The 19304-nt window shown below is 45.6% G+C and overlaps 1 protein-coding gene across 1 annotated transcript in view; it reads left to right on the top strand.

The window, feature by feature from the left end:
• LOC132405256 (protein diaphanous homolog 1-like) overlaps positions 1 to 19304 on the top strand; it is a 247335-nt gene that overhangs the window by 107471 nt on the left and 120560 nt on the right. Inside the window, exons 4-5 of the mRNA XM_059989940.1 lie at positions 6204 to 6305; positions 12770 to 12900. Of these exons, the coding sequence (XP_059845923.1) occupies positions 6204 to 6305; positions 12770 to 12900 (233 nt within the window). The remainder of the gene's footprint in view (positions 1 to 6203; positions 6306 to 12769; positions 12901 to 19304) is intronic.

Here is a 19304-nt window from a genome sequence, read left to right as displayed (position 1 = left end):
TGAAAATGTGGACTGGAACATGTTCAGGGAGGTGGCTACCTCCGAGTATCATATTTATTATTGACGAATATGCGGGATCAGTGATTCTCTGTATAGAGAAGTGCTTCGAAGGACATCACTGTTATTAAATGCATCAACTGTGAGTAAGGGCAAATCAGAAGTCAGGCTTGTCAGCAGAGGTTTGGGCATATTGAGAGATTCGGATGCAGCATTCAAATTGGGGGATAAGAAAGACACTTCTCTAGTCAGCGAGAGCTGTGCTTTGTTGCGCCGTCAGGAAGGCAAGGCATGAGTGTTCACCGAGAATATACAGCTGTTATTGTATCACCAGAGACATGGAGCACATGTTGCAGGGTGTTCAGACCATATCTGTTATAAATCTGCCCTGCACATCAATGACAGAGACGGCTCGCATCCTCATGGGCTGAATGTTTTTTTTCACATGGATTGATGCTCTGAACAATGTGCCAGCGAGGAAAGCCACGCCCCCTCCCCCCAAGGAGCAATCAATCTGGCCACAGCTGAGGTGAGATATACCCAAGTCAGGGTCAACCCACATAAAGCTGCAGAGCCCGATAACATACCTGCTCAGGCAGTGAGGGACTCTGCAGCCTAGCTAACAAAGGTTCTAACAAACATCTTCAACATCTCTCTGGAACACAGGCTACAAGGCAGCCACCATCAATCTGGTGCCCAAAAGGGCAACAGTAACCTGTCTTAACTGGCACTGACCTCAACAATAATGATGTGCTTTGAGTAGCTGCTTGTGCATTGCATTAAATCCCATCTTCATGCCAAATTAGACCCTTTCCAGCTTGCTTGTTGCTCAAATCGATCCACTGATGCTATATACTGTATTCCACTCTGTCCTGTCTGACATGGAAAATGGTGCCTCGTACTGTTTATCAACTTCAGCTCACTGTGTCTCCATACCTCTATCTTAACAAGATCTTGGACTTGATGACAGAAAGACCGCAGTCAGTCTGTGTTGACAGTGACATCTCTAGGTCCATCCTGCTGAACACTGCTGCCCCAGGGTGGAGTGCTCAGCCTGCTGCTGATCCATCCATGACTGTACTGCTAGATCAAATCCAAACCAGGTTTGCTGATGGCACAACAGTGGCCTCAACAAAGATGATAAGAACCTACAAAGAGGAGGTCAAGCAGCTGGTAGAATGGTGCGAGCATGACAAATTGAGTCAGTGTGGGCAAGATTAAAGAGCTGATTGTGGACGTTAGAAAGGTGCAGGCTGACCATTCCTCACTACATTTCAATGCCTACTCCATGGAATCTGTTAGGAGGATGGTTTCCAGGAGTGCACATAACAGACAATCTCACCTGGTCCCTCAATACCACCTTGTTAACCAAGAAATCACAGGAGGTGAGTGAGGTTGCCCCAAACAATTTTTATAGGAGCACAATTGAGAATACATCACAGTCTGGTACAGGAATTGAATCTGACTGCAAAACCCTACAAAGGATTGTGAGGACTGCTGAGAGGGTCATCGGGGTCTCTCTTCCACCCATTGGAGATATTTATCAGGAGCACCTCATATGCAGATTCCTTAGAATTGTCAATGATCCCTTCCACCCATCCAGTAATCTCTTTGACCCTCTACCATCAGGCAGGAGGCATTGTAGCATTAGAACAAAGCTGTTGGGATGGGAAACGGCTTCTTCCCCCAGGCCATAAGACGACTGAATGCTCTGACATCACCCACATCTCATCACAAATGAAGAAGCACTATTAGCATATGCTGCTAACTTTGTGACTTGTGTTATTAGTGCACCTTATTGTTTGTTATTTATTTGTGGTATTGTAGCGGTGTGCTACACGCAGCGCTAAAATTACGACACAGAGTCGGTAACTGCAGTCGAAGGAAAAAACTTTATTCGAACTCCTCAGCCTCACTTTTAAGCCTCCCTCAATCTGCCCCCCATGGCGCAGAGGCTCCAAAGCTCTGTGCTCGCAAACCCCCTTAGGCTATCTAATTGTGAGCTGGTTCGGATGTGCCAGGAAATGGGTCGCCACATAACCCCCCCCCCCCCCCCCCCAGAACCGGCGATACACCCCCCAATGTCCACAGTCTGGGCCAGAACCTGCTTGGGAGGTTGGCCTCTGCGCCGAGGTGCCGGAAACTCGGCCGGTTGCGCCAGGTCCACGTGGGCCGGTTTGAGGCGCTCCACCGTTAAAACCTCCTCTTTCCCCCCCAACATCCAGCACGAACGTGGACCCGTTGTTCTGGAGCACCATAAACGGCCCCTCATATGGCCGCTGCAGCGGTGGCCGATGTCCGCCCCTTCGTACAAACACAAACTTACAGTTCTGTAGGTCTTTGGGTACGCAGGTCGGGTGCCGCCCATGCTGTGAAGTGGGTATGGGGGCCAGGTTACCGAGCTTCTCGCGTAGTCTGCCCAGGACTGCTGCGGGATCTTCCTCTTACCCCCGTGGGGCTGGTAGGAACTCCCCGGGGACGACCAGGGGCGCGCCGTATACCAACTCGGCCGACGAGGCGTGCAGGTCGTCCTTGGGCGCTGTGTGGATGCCGAGTAGGACCCAGGGAAGCTCGTCCGCCCAGTTGGCTCCTCGCAGGCGGGCCATGCGGGCCGACTTCAGGTGACGGTGGAAACGCTCCACTAGCCCGTTCGACTGTGGGTGGTAGGCAGTGGTGTGGTGCAGCTGAGTCCCCAAAAGGCTGGCCATAGCTGACCACAGGCTGGAGGTGAACTGGGTGCCTCTGTCGGAGATAATGTGGGCCGGTACACCAAAGCGAGATATCCAGGTGGCGATCAGGGCTCGGGCGCAAGATTCGGAGGTGGTGTCGGTGAGCGGGACCGCCTCTGGCCATCTTGTGAACCAGTCCACGATAGTCAGGAGGTGCCGCGCTCTGCGCGACACTGGCAGGGGGCCCACGATATCCACATGAATGTGGTCAAAACGCCGGTGGGCGGGATGGAACTGCTGCGGTGGGGCTTTGGTGTGCCGCTGCACCTTGGCCGTCTGGCAGTGCATGCACGTTTTGGCCCATTCACTGACCTGTTTGCGGAGTCCGTGCCAAACGAACCTGCTGGAAACCATCCGGATGCACCAAGTTATGAATGGAGTCGAAAACACGGCGCCGCCAGGCTGTCGGGACGACGGGACGGGGCTGGCCGGTGGCGACGTCACAGAGTAGGATCCTCTCACCCGGGCCCACGGGGAGGTCCTGGAGTTGCAAACCGGAGACTGCAGTTCTCTAACTCGGAATCTCCTCATCCGCCTGCTGCGCCTCTGCCAGTGCCTCAAAGTCTACCCCTTGGGAAAGGGCATGAACGGTAGGGCGAGAGAGCGCATCCGCCACGACATTGTCCTTACCGAAACGTGCCGGACATCCGTCGTGTATTCAGAGATGTAGGACAGGTGGCGTTGCTGGCTGGACGACCAGGGGTCGGACGCTTTCATAAACGCAAAGGTAAGCGGTTTGTGGTCCATGAACGTGGTGAAGGGCCGACCTTCTAGGAAGTACCTGAAATGCCGGATTGCCAGGTAGAGCGCCAACAGTTCCCGGTCGAAAGCACTGTACTTGAGCTCGGGTGGCCTCAGGTGTTTGCTGAAAAACGCCAGGGGTTGCCAGCGACCTGCGATGAATTGCTCCAGCACCCCACCGACTGCCGTGTTAGATGCGTCCACTGTGAGGGCGGTAGGGGCGTCCATTCTGGGATGTACTAGCATTGCGGCGTTCGCCAAAGCTTCCTTCGTTTGAATGAAAGCGGCGGCGGACTCCTCGTCCCAGGTAATGTCCTTGCTCGGACCCGACATCAGGGCGAACAGGGGGCGCATGATCCGGGCAGCTGAAGGGAGGAAGCGGCGGTAGAAATTGACCATACCTATGAATTCCTGAAGGCCTTTGATCGTGGTGGGTCGGGTTAAGTGGCGGACCGCATCTACCTTAGCGGGCAGAGGGGTTGCCCCGTCTTTAGTAATCCTGAGGCCCAGGAAGTCAATGGTATCGAGTCCGAACTGGCATTTGGCGGGGTTGATTGTAAGACCGTACTCACTCAGTTGGGCGCAGAGTTGACGGAGGTGGGACAGATGCTCCTGACGACTGCTGCTGGCTATGAGGATGTCATCCAAATAGATGAACGCGAAGTCCAGGTCCCGTCCCACCGCGTCCATTAACAGCTGGAACGTCTGTGCGGCATTCTTCAGGCCGAACGGCATGCGGAGGAACTCGAAAAGGCCAAACGGGTGATGAGAGCCGTTTTGGGGACGTCGTCAGGATGCATCGGGATTTGATGGTACCCGCGGACGAGGTCTACCTTGGAGAAGATCCGTGTGCCGTGCAGGTTTGCTGCAAAGTCCTGAATGTGCGGCACAGGGTAGCGGTCCGATGTAGTAGCCTCGTTCAGCCTGCAGTAGTCGCCGCACGGTCTCCAGCCTCCCGTCGCTTTGGGCATCATGTGCAGGGGGGAGGCCCATGGGCTGTTGGACCGCCGGATGATCCCCAATTCCTCCATCCTCTGGAACTCCTCCTTCGCCAGTCGGAGCTTGTCCGGGGGAAGCCGCCGAGCGCGGGCGTGGAGGGGTGGTCCCTGGGTCGGGATGTGATGCTGTACGCCGTGCCTGGGCATGGCCGCTGTGAACTGCGGTGCCAGAACCGATGGGAAATACGCCAGGACCCTGGTGAAGTCGTTGTCGGACAGCGTGATGGAGCCGAGGTGAGGGGCTGGCAACTGGGCTGCACCCAGGGAGAACGTCTGAAAGGTCTCGGCGTGTACCAGTTTCTTCCTGGGCAGGTCGACCAGTAGGCTGTGAGCCCGCAAAAAATCCGCACCCAGAAGCGGTTGGGCTACGGCGGCCAGTGTGAAGTCCCACGTGAACTGGCTGGAGCCGAACTGTAGCTGCACCTGATGGGTGCCATAGGTCCTTACTGTGCTGCCATTCACGGCCCTCAGGGGGGGACCCGGTGCCCTGCTGCGGGTGTCGTAACTCGTCGGAGGTAAAACGCTGATCTCAGCCCCAGTATCGACCAAAAACCGGCGTCCCGACCTTCTATTCCACACATACAGGAGGCTATCCCGATGGCCAGCCGCCGTAGCCATCAGCGGCGGCTGGCCCTGGCGTTTCCCGGGAACTTGCAGGGCGGGCGACAACGGCGGGCTTCTGCGCCCCACCGCTGGTGGTAGAAGCACCAGTGTTCATTGGGCCGGGGGTTGGCGGGCTCTGCGGCCGGGCCTGGACTGGTTTGCTGCCGGGAGCGTGGCTGGGAGATCTGTGCGATGGACGCCCCGCTCACCTTTTTGGCGTTCCACAGCAAGTCCGCCCGGGCTGCCACCTTCCGGGGGTCACTGAAATCCGCGTCGGACAGCAGCAGGCGTATGTCCTCGGGCAGCTGCTCCAGGAATGCCTGCTCAAACATGAGGCAGGGTTTGTGTCCGTCGGCGAGAGACAGCATCTCATTCATTAAAGCCGATGGAGGTCTGTTGCCCAAGCCATCCAGGTGCAGTAAACGGGCAGCCCGCTCGCGCCGTGAGAGTCCGAAAGTCCTGAGGAGCAGGGCTTTGAATTCCGTGTACTTGCCGTCTGCCGGGGGAGACTGTACGAACTCCGCGACCTGGGCTGCTGTGTCCTGGTCGAGGGAGCTCACCACGTAGTAGTAGCGGGTGTCTTCTGAGGTGATCCGGCGAACGTGGAATTGGGCTTCGGCTTGCTGGAACCATAGGTTCGGTCGCTGTGTCCAGAAACCCGGCAGTTTCAACAAAACCGCATGAACAGAGGTAATTTCTGGTCCAAAAATCGTTTGGACCGTCGGGGTCACCAATTGTAGCGGTGTGCTACATGCAGCGCTAAAATTACGACACAGAGTCGGTAACTGCAGTCGAAGGAAAAACTTTATTCGAAATCCTCAGCCTCACTTTTAAGCCTCCCTCAACCTGCCCCCCGTGGCGCAGAGGCTCCAAAGCTCTGTGCTCGCAAACCCCCGTAGGCTATCTAATTGTGAGCCGGTTCGGATGTGTCAGGAAATGGGTCGCCACAGTATTACATTATGAACTTTGTGTGAGCTGGTCAGGTGGAATGTTGTTTCGTTTAGTAGTACCTATGTATACCGTTGAATGACAATGAAGTTGAACTTAACTGCTTGGGAGAAAGCAAAATCCTTTATCTGTTAATGCCCATTTACAAAGTAAAATTTGTGATGTCTTTTTACTTGTTCTTTAATAGATTGACATGAATTTGAATGAAGAAAAGCAGCGGCCATTGAGGAACAAAGACATAATGATAAAGAGAGAAATGGTTTCACAGTATCTTCACACTTCCAAAGCAGTAAGCATTAATTATATTCACTGCCGTTGCTGCATTATAGATTTTGTTTATTTTTTTGAACTTACTTAAGATGCTCTTTGGGATCTGTCATTTACATGGTAAAATGTATTCAGTTACATTCATAATAGCTTTCCAAGAGAGAAAAAGCAGGGAAGTGTAGGAATAATATGCAAAATCCTGGAGAAAGTCAGGTCAAAAGGCATCTATGGATGAAAATGGATAACCCTAGGTAACTATAAGGGCATGTTCTGCACAGCTTTGTGGGCCGAGGGGCCTGTATTGTGCTGTAGGTTTTCTATGTTTAAATTAAAATGAATAGTTGAATTTTTGGGCCAATGATGAAGGGTCCTGATGAAAGGTCTCAACCCTAAACGTTGTTTATTTCCCTTGGATGCTGCTTGACCTGCTGAGTTCTACCAGCATTTTGCGTGCATCGCTCCAGATTTCCATCATCTGCGGCCTCTCTTGTCAAGCAGTGAAGTACACAAAGTTAATTTTTTTTCAAAGGAGCTGTTTCATACTTACCAGACCCAATTTGGTGTGAGCCTAACTTGGACTCATTGATTACTTGGACTTCTTTGTACCTATCCCTAACTAGTGTTTAATTGTTCTGTTGAAGGTTTCCTTACACTAATTCCAACAATGATGCTGATAATAAAGTTAAAATTTAGTTTTGTCACATTCACAAGTACAAGTTTAAGCTTTCTGGCAGAGGCGAGCAGGCTTTTATCCAGGATCTCTCCAAGTATTTAGCAGCATTCATCCTCCCATCAATCCTGACCAATGTCTAGTCCCTGCTGCTGAAAAGCATTCCCATAGCATGTTACCTCCATCATTCATTACAGTAAGGATGGTGTTACCTGGCTGATGCACAGTATTAGATTTATGGCAAAAGTACTGCTAAAAATATATATCCTTGCCAGTGAAGACTTTGCAAAGTGTCACTTCAAAGAAACTGTAAAGATGTGGAAGAAGGTCTTGTGGTTGGAAGAGACTAAAGTGGAATTTCTTGGCCTCAACACTAAGTGGTACATGTGCCATAAACTTAATGGACAAATTGTGATGTGAACCTAATTTAGTTTATAGAGAAACATAGAAAACAATCTCTGCCGAACATGTTCTTACCTTAGAACTACCTAGGCTTACCCATAATCTTCTATTTTTCTAAGCTCCATGTATCTATCCAGGAGTGCCTTAAAAGACCCTATCCTTTCCGCCTCCTCCACTGCTGCTGGCAGCCCATACCTCGCACTCACCACTCTCTGTGTTTAAAAAAAAGTACTTACCGCTGACAGCTCCTCTGTTGTACCTACTTCCAAGCACCTTAAAACTATGCCCTCTCATGCTAGCCATTTCAGCCCTGGAAGAAAGCCTCTGACTCGATCAATGCCTCTCATTATCTTGTACACCTCTATCAGGTCATCATCCTCCGTCGCTCCAAGGAGACAAGGCCGAGTTTACTCAACCTATTCTCGTAAGGCATGCTCCCTAATCCAGGCAACATCCTTGTAAATTCCTTTGCAACTTTTCTATGGTTTTTCTATGGTTTCCACGTCCTTCCTGTAGTGGGGTGACCAGAATTGAGCACAGTAGTCGAGTAGGGTCTGACCAGGGTCCCGTATAGCTGCAACATTACCTCTTGGCTCTTAAATTCAGTTCCATGGTTGATGAAGGCCAATACACTGTATGCCTTTTTAACCACAGAGTCAACCCGCGTAGGAGCTTTGAGTGTCCTATAGACTTCTGACCCCAAGATCCCTCTGATCCTCCATGCTGCCAAGAGTCTTGCCATTAATGATATATTCTGCCATCAAATTTAACCTACCAAAATGAACCACCTCACACTTATCTGGGTTGAACTCCATCTGTCACTTCTCAGCCCAGTTTTGCATCCTGTCAATGTCCTGCTGTAACCTCTGACAGCCCTCCACACTATCCACTACACTCCCAACCTTTGTGTCAGCAGCAAATTTACTTACCATCCCTGCATTTCCTCATCCAGGTCATTTCTAAAAATCACAGAGAAGGGGTTCCAGAACAGATCCCTGAGGTATACCACTGGTCACCAGCCTCCATGCAGAGTATGACCCATCTACAACCACTCTTTGCCTTCTGTGGGCAAGCTAATTCTGGATCCTCAAAGCAATGTCCCCTTGGATCCCATGCCTCCTTACTTTCTCAATAACCTTATCAAATGCCTTGCTAAAATCCATATACACTACATCTACGGCTCTGCCTTCATCAATATGTTTAGTCACATCCTCAAAAAATTCTATCAGGCTTATAAGGCATGACCTGCCTTTGACAAAGCCATGTTGACTATTCGTAATCATATTATGCCTCTCCAAATGTTCATAAATCCTGCCTCTCAGTTCATCAACTTACCAACCACTGAAGTAAGACTCACTGGTCTATAATTTCCTGGGCTATTTCTACTCCCTTTCTTGAATAAGGGAACAACATCCGCAACCCTCCAATCCTCCAGAGCCTCTCCCGTCCTCATTGATAATGCAAAGATCAATGCCAGAGGCTCAGCATCTTCTCCCTTGCTTCCCATGGTAGCCTGGGATGCATCTCATCTGGTCCCAGTTACTTGTCCAACTTGATGCTTCCCAAAAACTCTAGCACATCCTCTTCTTTAATATCTATATGCTCAAGCTTTTCAGTACGCTGCAAGTCATCCCTACAATCACCAAGATCCTTTTCCATAGCAAATCATGAAGCAAAGTAGGTACAGAGGAGATGTCAGGGGTAAATTTTTAATGCAGAGAGTAGTGAGTACATGGAATGAGCTGCTGGTGGAGGCGGAAACGATAGGGTCTTTTAAGAGACTCCTGGATGGCTATATGGAGCTTAGAAAAATAGAGAGCTATGGGTAAAGCCTAGGTAGTTTAAGGTAGGGACATGTTTGGCACAGCTTTGTGGGCCGAAGGGCCTGTATTGTGCTGTATGTTTTCTATGTTTCTACTAAGTACCTCTGCCATCTCCACTGGTTCCATACATGCTTTTGCACTGTCACACTTGATTGGTCCTATTCTCATCCTCCTGCTCTTCACATGTAGAATGCCTTGGGGTTTTCCTTAATCCTGTCCGCCAGGGCCTTCTCATGGTCCCATGAATATTGTTTGGACTTTTAAGTGCCTGGCACGTAAGAACATTTAATTGTTCTGTGGAAGTCTAATTACATTGATAGGAACTATAAGTCAAAGTTCAGTTAGACTTAATCAAATGTATATTGGTGCATTTAAAAATCTTGCACCAGCATTATGGGAGCATAGCATGATACAGGCAGCATTCGCAAGAAAAGCAAAAATACATTATTTTTACAAGAAAGAACCCAATTAGAATAAAACAGTCTATTCTGATGCATAGTGGTCATAGTGTTGCTGAGTGTTTCTGGCTGAGAATGGTCTTGGCCCAAAACATCGCATGCTAATTCCTCTGCATAAATGCTGTCTCATCTCAGTTCCTCCACATTCCATGTGTGGTAACAGCTATTGGCAAGGCTATGGAACATTTTAAGGACAAAGTCTGTTGACAACGAAGTCTTCCCAGTGATTAAAGGAAATAACTTATCCATCTATGATCTCCTGAGCAGGGGAGTATAATGTACAATATATTCAGTGTTGTCAAGAAGACACTGGTTGACATTTTGGTTCTAAGAGTTTATTGGGCTGTAAAATTGGATCACTTGTCTATGCACTAAGGCCTTGCACATATTTACCTCTTGAAATATAGAGTGGATCAGTTTAATTGATCTTTAGAACAACCAGTTGATGCTGTTATTAGAAACACAGAATAACTGCTGAGTTAGTAAATACAGTGCCTATAAAAAGTATTCACCCTTCTGCCTTAGAAGTTTTTATGCTTTAGTTTTATAACATTGAATCACAGTGGATTTAATTTGGCTTTTTTTTGACACTGATCGACAGAAAAAAACTTGTATGTCAAAGTGAAAAAATATCTACAAAATGATCTAAATTAATTACAAATATAAAATAGAAAATATTTGATTGCAAAGTATACAGACCCTCTAATATGACACACCATATCACTGGTGCAGCCATTTGTTTTAGAAGTCACATAATTAGTTAAACTGAGATCTGTTTTCAGACACCTGTATGCAGTCAAGGTGTTTCAATTGATTGTAGTAGACACCTTGTGCCTGGAAGGCCCAGCTGGTGGTGAGTCAGTATCCTGGCAAAAACTACACAATGAAAACAAAAGAACACTCCAAACAATTACACAAGAAGTTTATTGAAAAGCGCAAGTCAGGAGATGGATACTAAAACATTTCCAAGTCACTGAATATCCATTGGAGTACTGTTAAATCAATCAAGAAATGGAAAGAATATGGTACAGCTGTAAATCTGTGTAGAGCAAGCCATCTTCAAAATCTGAGTGACCGTGCAAAAAAGGGACTGGTGAGGGAGGCCACCAAGAGACTTAGGACAACTCTGGAGGAGTTACAATCTTCAGTACCCGAGATGGGGGAGACTGCACAGACAACTGTTACCCAGGTGCTTCACCAGACTCATCTTGTTGGGAGAGTGGCAAAGAGAAAGCCACAGTTGGGGGGAAAAAAACTCACATGAAATCTCAGCTGGAGTTTGCCAGAAGGCATGTGGAAGACTGAAATTAGCTGGATGAAGGTTTTATGGTTTGATGAAACCAAATTTGAGCTTTTTGGTCATTAGACTATGTTTGTTCATCAAAACACACCATCCCAACCGTGATTGCAGCATCATGCTGTGGGGATGCTTCACTGCAGCTGGCCTTGGAAGACTTGTGAAGATAGAGGATAAAATGAATGCAGCAAAATATAGGGAAATCCAGGAGGAAAACCTGAGATGCAACTTGGGAGAAGATTTGTTTTCCATCAAGGCAATGACCACAAGCATTAAGCCAAAACTACACAGTATTAACTTAAGAACAACAAAGTTAATGTCCTTGAGTGGCCAAGTCAGAGTCCAGACCTCAATCCAATTGAGAATTTGTGGCTGGACTAGTAAAGGGCTGTTCACTCAGATCCCTGTGCAATCTGAGCAGTTTTGTAATGAATGGGGAATACTGGAGTGTCCAGATGTGCAGAGGTGATAGAGACCTCAGACTCAAGGCTGTAATTGCTGCCAAAGGTGCATCGACTAAATACTGACTTAAGGGGGTGAGTAATTATGCAATCAATTATTTTGTCTTTAATAATTATAATAAATTTAGACCAATTTTTGGAAACTTGTTTTCACTTTGACATAAAGGAGTCTTTTCTGTTGATCGGTGTCAAAGAAGCCAAATTAAATCCACTGTGAATCAATGTTGCAAAACAATAAAACATGAAAACTTGCAAGAGGGGTGAAAACTTTTTATAGGCATTGTATATTTGGGGTTGGGATAATTTTTGAGACTTTCAGGGGGTTTGAATGTTGCTGAACAAGTAGTATTCCATAAAGTCAGATTAATCTGACTAACTGAATAATGGAGCAGTTTTGATAGCCTCTATAGCATGTAGTTTCTTGTGTACTTTCAGCTTATGACAATAACACAGTTAACATGGTCTTGTGTGTTAGATCCAATCTTCCTTGTTATCCCAATTAACAATAGCAGCTTTTATGCATATTTCACTTACAGCGTAATAGAGATGTGATACATGCAAATCTTAAAGCTAATTCATATTGTGGCCAGTGAGCAGAGGTAAGAATGAAATAACAGGTTAAAATAGCTGGGGAGGTACAGGAACCGAGCAAATTGTAGTGTTACTCCCATTCCTTTTGAGGAGGAGGGGGACTGCGGTGTGGAGTTGTTGTTAAAGGCATGCCAATGTACTGATATAATTCTGAATAAGCAAGAGGCAAGAAATGGAGAATTAGCTTGAAGGATCATTGACTTCAAAGCAGATAAGAGGTGAGGGCCTGAATGAATTTCAAAGTAATGTTGAGGATTGGCAGCACAATAGCATAGCAGTTAGCACAATGCTTTACAGTGCCAGTTATAAAATCAATTGAGCTGGAATTCCTGCTGCTGTCTGTAAGGAGTTTGTATGCTCTCCCCATGACCTCATGGGTTTCTTCCAAATGCTCCAGTTTGCTCCCAAATTTGAAAGACGTGCAAGTTTGCGTTAGTGAGTCATGGGTATGCTGTGCCCTTGGATGTACTTGTTGATGTAAAATGACACATTTCATTGTATATTTCAATTTTATGATGTACATGTGACAAATAAAGCTAATCTAAAAACTGAGGCATTGGTTAACAAAGGATTCTTAACTAGGAGTCATTGCAAATGATCAGACATCGGTGATGAGTGACAGGGTTGTTTACCAGAATGGTGGCAGAGCTGCAGACTGCCTTTACTGAAGATCAAATAAAAACAGTGGCAAAGAATGATTCAGAATATTGGTTTTCCTCATTTGATTTTTTTTTTCTCTCCCTCTTCTTTTCCCTTCTCCTCCCCACCCCTCAACACTTTTTAGGGTCAAAGTAAGAGGGAAAGTTCGAGATCAGCAGTGATGTACCTTCAGGATTTGAAATCAGGAATACGAGACCAGCAGCTGCTCAGTTGTTTGGAGTCTTTACGGGTTTCTCTCAGTAATAACCCAGTCAGGTAATGGAAATGATTGGCTTTTGATCAGCATGGGTTGCTGAATCAGATGGGTATTGCATGGTGTCAGATCCGGCTCAGGGCTTCATTCTGAGGTGTACAGTTGGTTCCTTGATAAGAAAAACAAATTTTGGTTTTCCAGTCTTGCAAACCATAAAATATAGGAGCAGAATTGAGCCGCTCGGCCCATTGAGTCCACTCCACCATTTCATCATGGCTGATCCATTTCCCTCTAAACACCAATCTCTTGTCTTCTCCATGTATCCCTTCATGCTCTAACTAATAAACCATGCTGACTTAGGCCTATTTTGTCAAGTGCCTGCAATTAACCCAAAACCACATTTTTAACAATCAACTCCAACATCTTCCCAAACACTGATGTCAAACTAACTGGTTTCTTCTGCTTTTGCTCCCTTCTTAAGAGTGGAGTAACATTTGTAATTTTCCAGTCCTCTGGAACCATGTCAAGATACATTGATTCTAGAAAACTCATTAGTAATGCCTCTGTAATCTCTTCAGCCACCTCTTTCAGAACCCTGGGGTGTATACCATCTGGTCTAGGTGACTTATCAACCTTCAGACCTACCGGTTTCCCAAGAACCTTCTTCTGATTAATGGCAATTTCACTCGCTTCTGCCTCCTGACACTCTCGAATTTCTGGCATACTGCTTGCGTCTACCATAGTGAAGTCTGATGCAAAATACTTATTCAATTCATCTGCCATTTCCTTGTCCCAATTACTATATGTTCAGTATCATTTTTCAGCAGTCCAATATCTACACGCCTCTTTTACGATTTATATATCTGAGGAAACTTTTGGTATCATCTTTAGTGTTATTGGCTAGCTTGCCTTAATTTTCCATCTTTTCCTAATTGGTTGGGGGCTTGAAATGATATGGGAAGAAAGCAGGAGATTGGGGCTGAGAGGAAATTTGGATAGCCATGATGGTAGAGCAGTCTCGATCGGCCAAATGGCCTAATTCTGCTCCTATGTCTTATGGTCTTTATGACTTATTTTATTCCATTCTGTGGATTTTTAAAAGCTTCCAAATCTTCTAACTTCCCATTATATGCCCTCTCTTTGGCTTTTATGATGGCTTTGACTTCTCTTGTCAGCCATAGTTGCATCATCCTGCCGTTAGAATACTACTACTTCTTTGGGATATATCTATCTAGCCTTTGGATTTGCTCCCAGATACTCCAGCCATTGTTGCTCTGTTATCATCCCTTCCAGTCAATTTTGGACAGCTCTTCCCTCATGCCTCTGTAACTCCCTTTCCTCCATTGTAATGTTGATACATCTGACTTTAGTCTCTCCTCAATTTGTAGGGCTAATTCCATCATATTATGATTACTGGCCCCAAAGGGTTCTTTCACCTTAAGTACTCTGATCAATTCCGGTTCATTGCAAAACACACAAATCAGAATCCATTCCCCTTGCAGGCTCAGCTAGTTTTTTTTTCTTAAAAAAAAACTATCTTGCAGGCATTCTATAAATTCCCCCTCTTTGGGATCCACCACAAATTGAGTTTCCCAATCCATCTGCCTATTGAAATCCCCACATGACTATCATAACGTTGCCCTTTTGACATATGCATTTTCTATCTCCTGTTTAAATTTGTACACCACATCTTTGCTACTGTTCGGAGGTCTGGTTTTTACCTTTGCAGTTTCTTAGCTCTACCCACAATGATTTGACACCTTCCAAGCCTATGTCGCCACTTTCTGATGAATTCAGTTTTACCAACAGAGCCACACTACTCCTGCCCACCTGCCTGACTTCTTGATACAATGTGTATTCTTGGATGCTAAGCTCCCAGCTATAATCTTCCTTCAGCCACGACATGATGCCAATCTGTAACTGGGCTGCCAGTTCATCCACCTTATTCCGTGCATTGCGTGTATTCATCATCTTTATTGATTTTGTCCCCTTTTTACATCGTAGCTCATCCCAGTGATGCAATTTTACCCTGTCCCCTGACCTTGCCAGCAGTCTCATTGCACACTGCCTCTGTTTGTAAACTAACTACCCCATCCTCAGCCCTATCATTACAGCTCCCATCTCCCCCTACCAGATTAGATTAAACCCTCCAGAACAGCTCCAGTAAAGGTTCTTGCAAGGATGTTGGTTCCCCTCGGGTTCAGGAATAATCCATTCCTTTGTACAGGTCATACCTTTCTGAGAAGAGATCCCAATAATCCATAAATCTGAACCCCTACCCTTTGCACCTGTTCCTCAGCTACATATTCATCTGTCAGCTCATCCTATTCTACCCTCACTGGCGCATTGCACAGGCAGCAATCCAGAGATTGCTACCCTGGATGTTCTGCTTTTCAGTCTTCTACTGTGCTCCCTAAAATCTCTCTTCCGGACCTACTCACCTTTCCAATCCACATCACCGGCATCAATTTGTTCCAAGACTGGCTGCTCACCCTCCCCCTTTAGAATACCGTGTGCCCAATCCGAGACATCCCTGACCCTGGCACTTGACCCTGGCATCGGAGTGTCTCTATTGTGTCCTCAGAATCTCATCTCTGTTCCTCTAACTATGGAATCACCTATCACTACTGCAGTCCTCTTCACTTCTCTTAATCACAATAGTTTGATAGAGTAATCAAACTGGTGTGATTACTCCATTCAGCTGCACAATTTCATATGGAGTAAGAATGGCTTATCCCAGTGTGTGCTTCAGTTATCGTGATGGGATGAATTAAGTTTCTACCTATAAGGTGTCATCTAGAGTTCACTGGGGGCCAACAATATTGGTTCTTTTCATTTACCTTCACCCTTAACATTTGTGCTATCAGACCAAAACACTTTTTAGTTTATTGTCTGTACATGGTATTGTAAGAATTGTTCCTTGCTCGATGTGCAATACCAGTTAGTATGTACTCTTCAAGTATTTACAGTGCTTATAGAAAGTATTCATGCTTTATTGTTTTACAGCATTGAATCACGGTGGATTTTATTTGGCTTGTTTTACACTGATCAATAGAAAAAGACCTTTCATGTCAAAGTGAAAACAGATCTCTGCAAAGTGATCTAAATTAATTACAGATTATAAAACATGAAACAATTGATTGCATAAGTATTCACCCCCTTCGATATGATACAGCAAATGATCACTGATACAGGAAGCTGGTGTAGAAATCACGTAGTTTGTTAAATGGAGGTCACCATGTGCAGTCAAGGTGTTTCAATAGATTGTAGTAAAAATACACCAGTATCTGGAAGGTGCAATTAACAGCATAAGATATAGAGGCAGCAGCAGGCCATTTGGCCCATCGAAGCTGCTCCACTATTCAGTCATGGGCTGATCCAATCCTTCCAGTCATCTCCACTGCCCTGCCTTCTCTTCATACCCTGTGATGCCCTGGCTAATCAAGAACCTATCTATCTCTGGTTTAAATGCACCCAGTGACTTTGCCTCCATAGCTGCTTGTGGGAACAAATTCCACAGATTTACCACCCTTTAACTAAAGTAATTTCTCCACATCTTTGTTCTAAGTGGATGTACTTCAATCCTGAAGTCATGCTGTTTTGTCCTGGACTTTGCCATATCTGTTCAGGCCTTTTAACATTCAGAATGTTTCTGAGATTCTCTCCCCCCCACCCCCCCCCCCCCAACCATTCTCCTGAACTCCAGGGAATACAGCCCAAGAGCTGCCAGACATTCTTCATATGGTAACCCTTTCATTCCTGGAATCATTCTTCTGAACCCTCTCCGATGTCAATATATTCTTTCTAAAATAAGGAGCCCAAAACTGCACACAGTACTCCAAGTGTGGTCTCATGAGTGCCTTATAGAGCCTCAACATCGCATCCCTGCCCTATACCTGTATAGAGGTATTTCTATACCTGTAGAAATGAATGCCAACATCACATTTGCCTTCTGCACCACTGACTCAACCTGGAGGTTGGTCTTTAGGGTATTCTGCACAAGGACTCCCAAATCCTTTTGCATCTCTACGTTTTGAATTCTCTCCCCATCTAAATAATGGTCTGCCCATTTATTTCTTGCACCAAAGTGCATGACTATACACTTTCCAATATTGTACTTCATTTGTCACTTATTTGCCCATTCCCCTAAACTATCTAAGTCTCTCTGCAGGCTCTCTGTTTCCTCAACACTACTTCACCTATCTTTGTATCATTGGCAAATTTAGCCACAAATTCAGCTATACGGGAGCTATACGCACATATAGTAACATTAATAACATTTAGTAACATTAATGTTATATTCCAAATAATTGGCATACATCATAAAAAGCAGCAGTCCCAACACTGACCCCTGTGGAACTCCACTGGTAACCGGCAGCCAGCCAGAATCAGATCCCTTTATTCCCACTCTGTTTTCTGCTGATTAACCAATGCTCCACCCATGCTAGTCACTTCCCTGTAATTCCATGAGCTCTTATCTTGCTAAGCAGCCTCTTGTGCGGCACCTTGTCAAAGGCCTTCTGAAAATCCAAGTACACCACGTCTCCTGGTGAGTCAGTATTCTGGCAAAAACTGTACACCATGAAGATAAAGGAACATTGCAAGCAGTTCTGTGAAAGGGTTATTGAAAAAATCAGGAGATAGATGCAAGAAAATTTCTAAGATAGTGACTGACTCTTGGAGTACAGTTAAGTCAATCATCTAGAAGTGGAAAGAATATGGCACAGCTGTAAATCTGCCTAGAGCAGGATGTCCTCATAAACTGAGTGGTCATGCAAGAAGGTGACTAGTGAGTGAGGCCACCAAGAGACTTATGACAATTCTGGAGGAATTACAAGCTTTCTTGGCTGAGATGAGAGAAACTGTGCATACAACAGCTCTTACCAGGTTGCTTCACCAGTCACAGCTATACGGGAGAGTGGCAAAAAGAAAGCCACTGTTGGGGAAAAAAACTCACATGAAACCTCAGCTAGAGTTCCTATGAAGATTTGGGTCTGATGAAACCAAAATTGAGCTTTATAGCCATTAGATTTAATGCTATGTTTGACAGAAGCCAAACACTGCACGTTATGAAAAACTCACCGTCCCTACTGTGACGCATGGTGGTGGCTGCGTCATGCTTTGGAGATGCTTCACTGCAGCAGGCCCTGGAAGGTTTGCGAAGGTAAAGAGTAAACTTAATGCAGCAAAATACAGGGACATCCTGGAGGAAACCATGATACAGTCTGCATGAGAACTGCGACTTGGGGAGAAGATTTGTTTTCCAGCAAGTCTATGACCCCAGGCATAAAAACAGAGTTAATTTCTAGGAGGGGCCAAGTCGGAGTCCACACCTGAATCCAATTGAGATTTTGTGGCCTGTCTTGAAAAGGGCTGTTCACTGACGATTCCCATGCAATCTGACAGAGCTTGAGCAGTTTTGTGAAGAAGAATGGGAAAAATTGCAGTGTCCAGATGTGCAAAGCTGATGGAGATCTATCCACACAGACTCAATGCTGTAATTGCAGCCAAAGGTGCATCTACTAAATACTTGAAGGGGGTGAATACATATGCAATCAATTATTGTGTTTTATATTTGTAATTAATTTGGATCACTTTGTAGAGATCTGTTTTCACTTTGACACGAAAGAGTTTTTTTCTGTTGATCAGTGTCAAAATAGCAAATTAAGTCCACTGTGATTTAATGTTGTTTAGCAATAAAACACAAAAACTTCCAAGGGGGTGTAAGTACTTTTTATAGGCACTGTACATTGTGTGTGTGTGTGTGTGTGTGTGTGTGTGTGTGTGTGTGTGTATGTATATGTATATATTAAAGTTAAAGCACAATCTGTTTTGCTGTCAAAATGTTGAGAATGTTTGTGTAGAGATAGCAGGAGCTCTGACGGAGATCTTTAAGATGTCATTAGAAACGGGGATTGTGCCGGAGGATTGGCGTATTGCTCATGTGGTTCCATTGTTTAAAAAGGGTTCTAGAAGTAAGCCTAGCAATTATAGACCCGTCAGTTTGACATCAGTGGTGGGTAAATTAATGGAAAGTATTCTTAGAGATAGTATTAATAATTATCTGGATAGACAGGATCTGATTAGGAGTAGCCAGCATGGATTTGTGCGTGGAAGGTCATGTTTGACAAACCTTATTGAATTTTTTGAAGAAGTTACGAGGAATGTTGACGAGGGTAAGGCAGTGGATGTAGTCTATATAGACTTCAGCAAAGCCTTTGACAAAGTTCCACATGGAAGGTTAGTTAAGAAGGTTCAGTCGTTAGGTATTAATGCTGGAGTAATAAAATGGATTCAACAGTGGCTAGATGGGAGATGCCAGAGAGTAGTGGTGGATAATTGTTTATCGGGATGGAGGCCGGTGACTAGCGGGGTGCCTCAGGGATCTGTTTTGGGCCCAATGTTGTTTGTAATATACATAAATGATCTGGATGATGGGGTGGTAAATTGGATTAGTAAGTATGCC

This window comes from Hypanus sabinus, chromosome 15, assembly GCF_030144855.1.
Source record: "Hypanus sabinus isolate sHypSab1 chromosome 15, sHypSab1.hap1, whole genome shotgun sequence".
Taxonomy (NCBI): Eukaryota; Metazoa; Chordata; class Chondrichthyes; order Myliobatiformes; family Dasyatidae; genus Hypanus; species Hypanus sabinus.
This window is presented reverse-complemented; position numbering and strand designations above follow the sequence as displayed.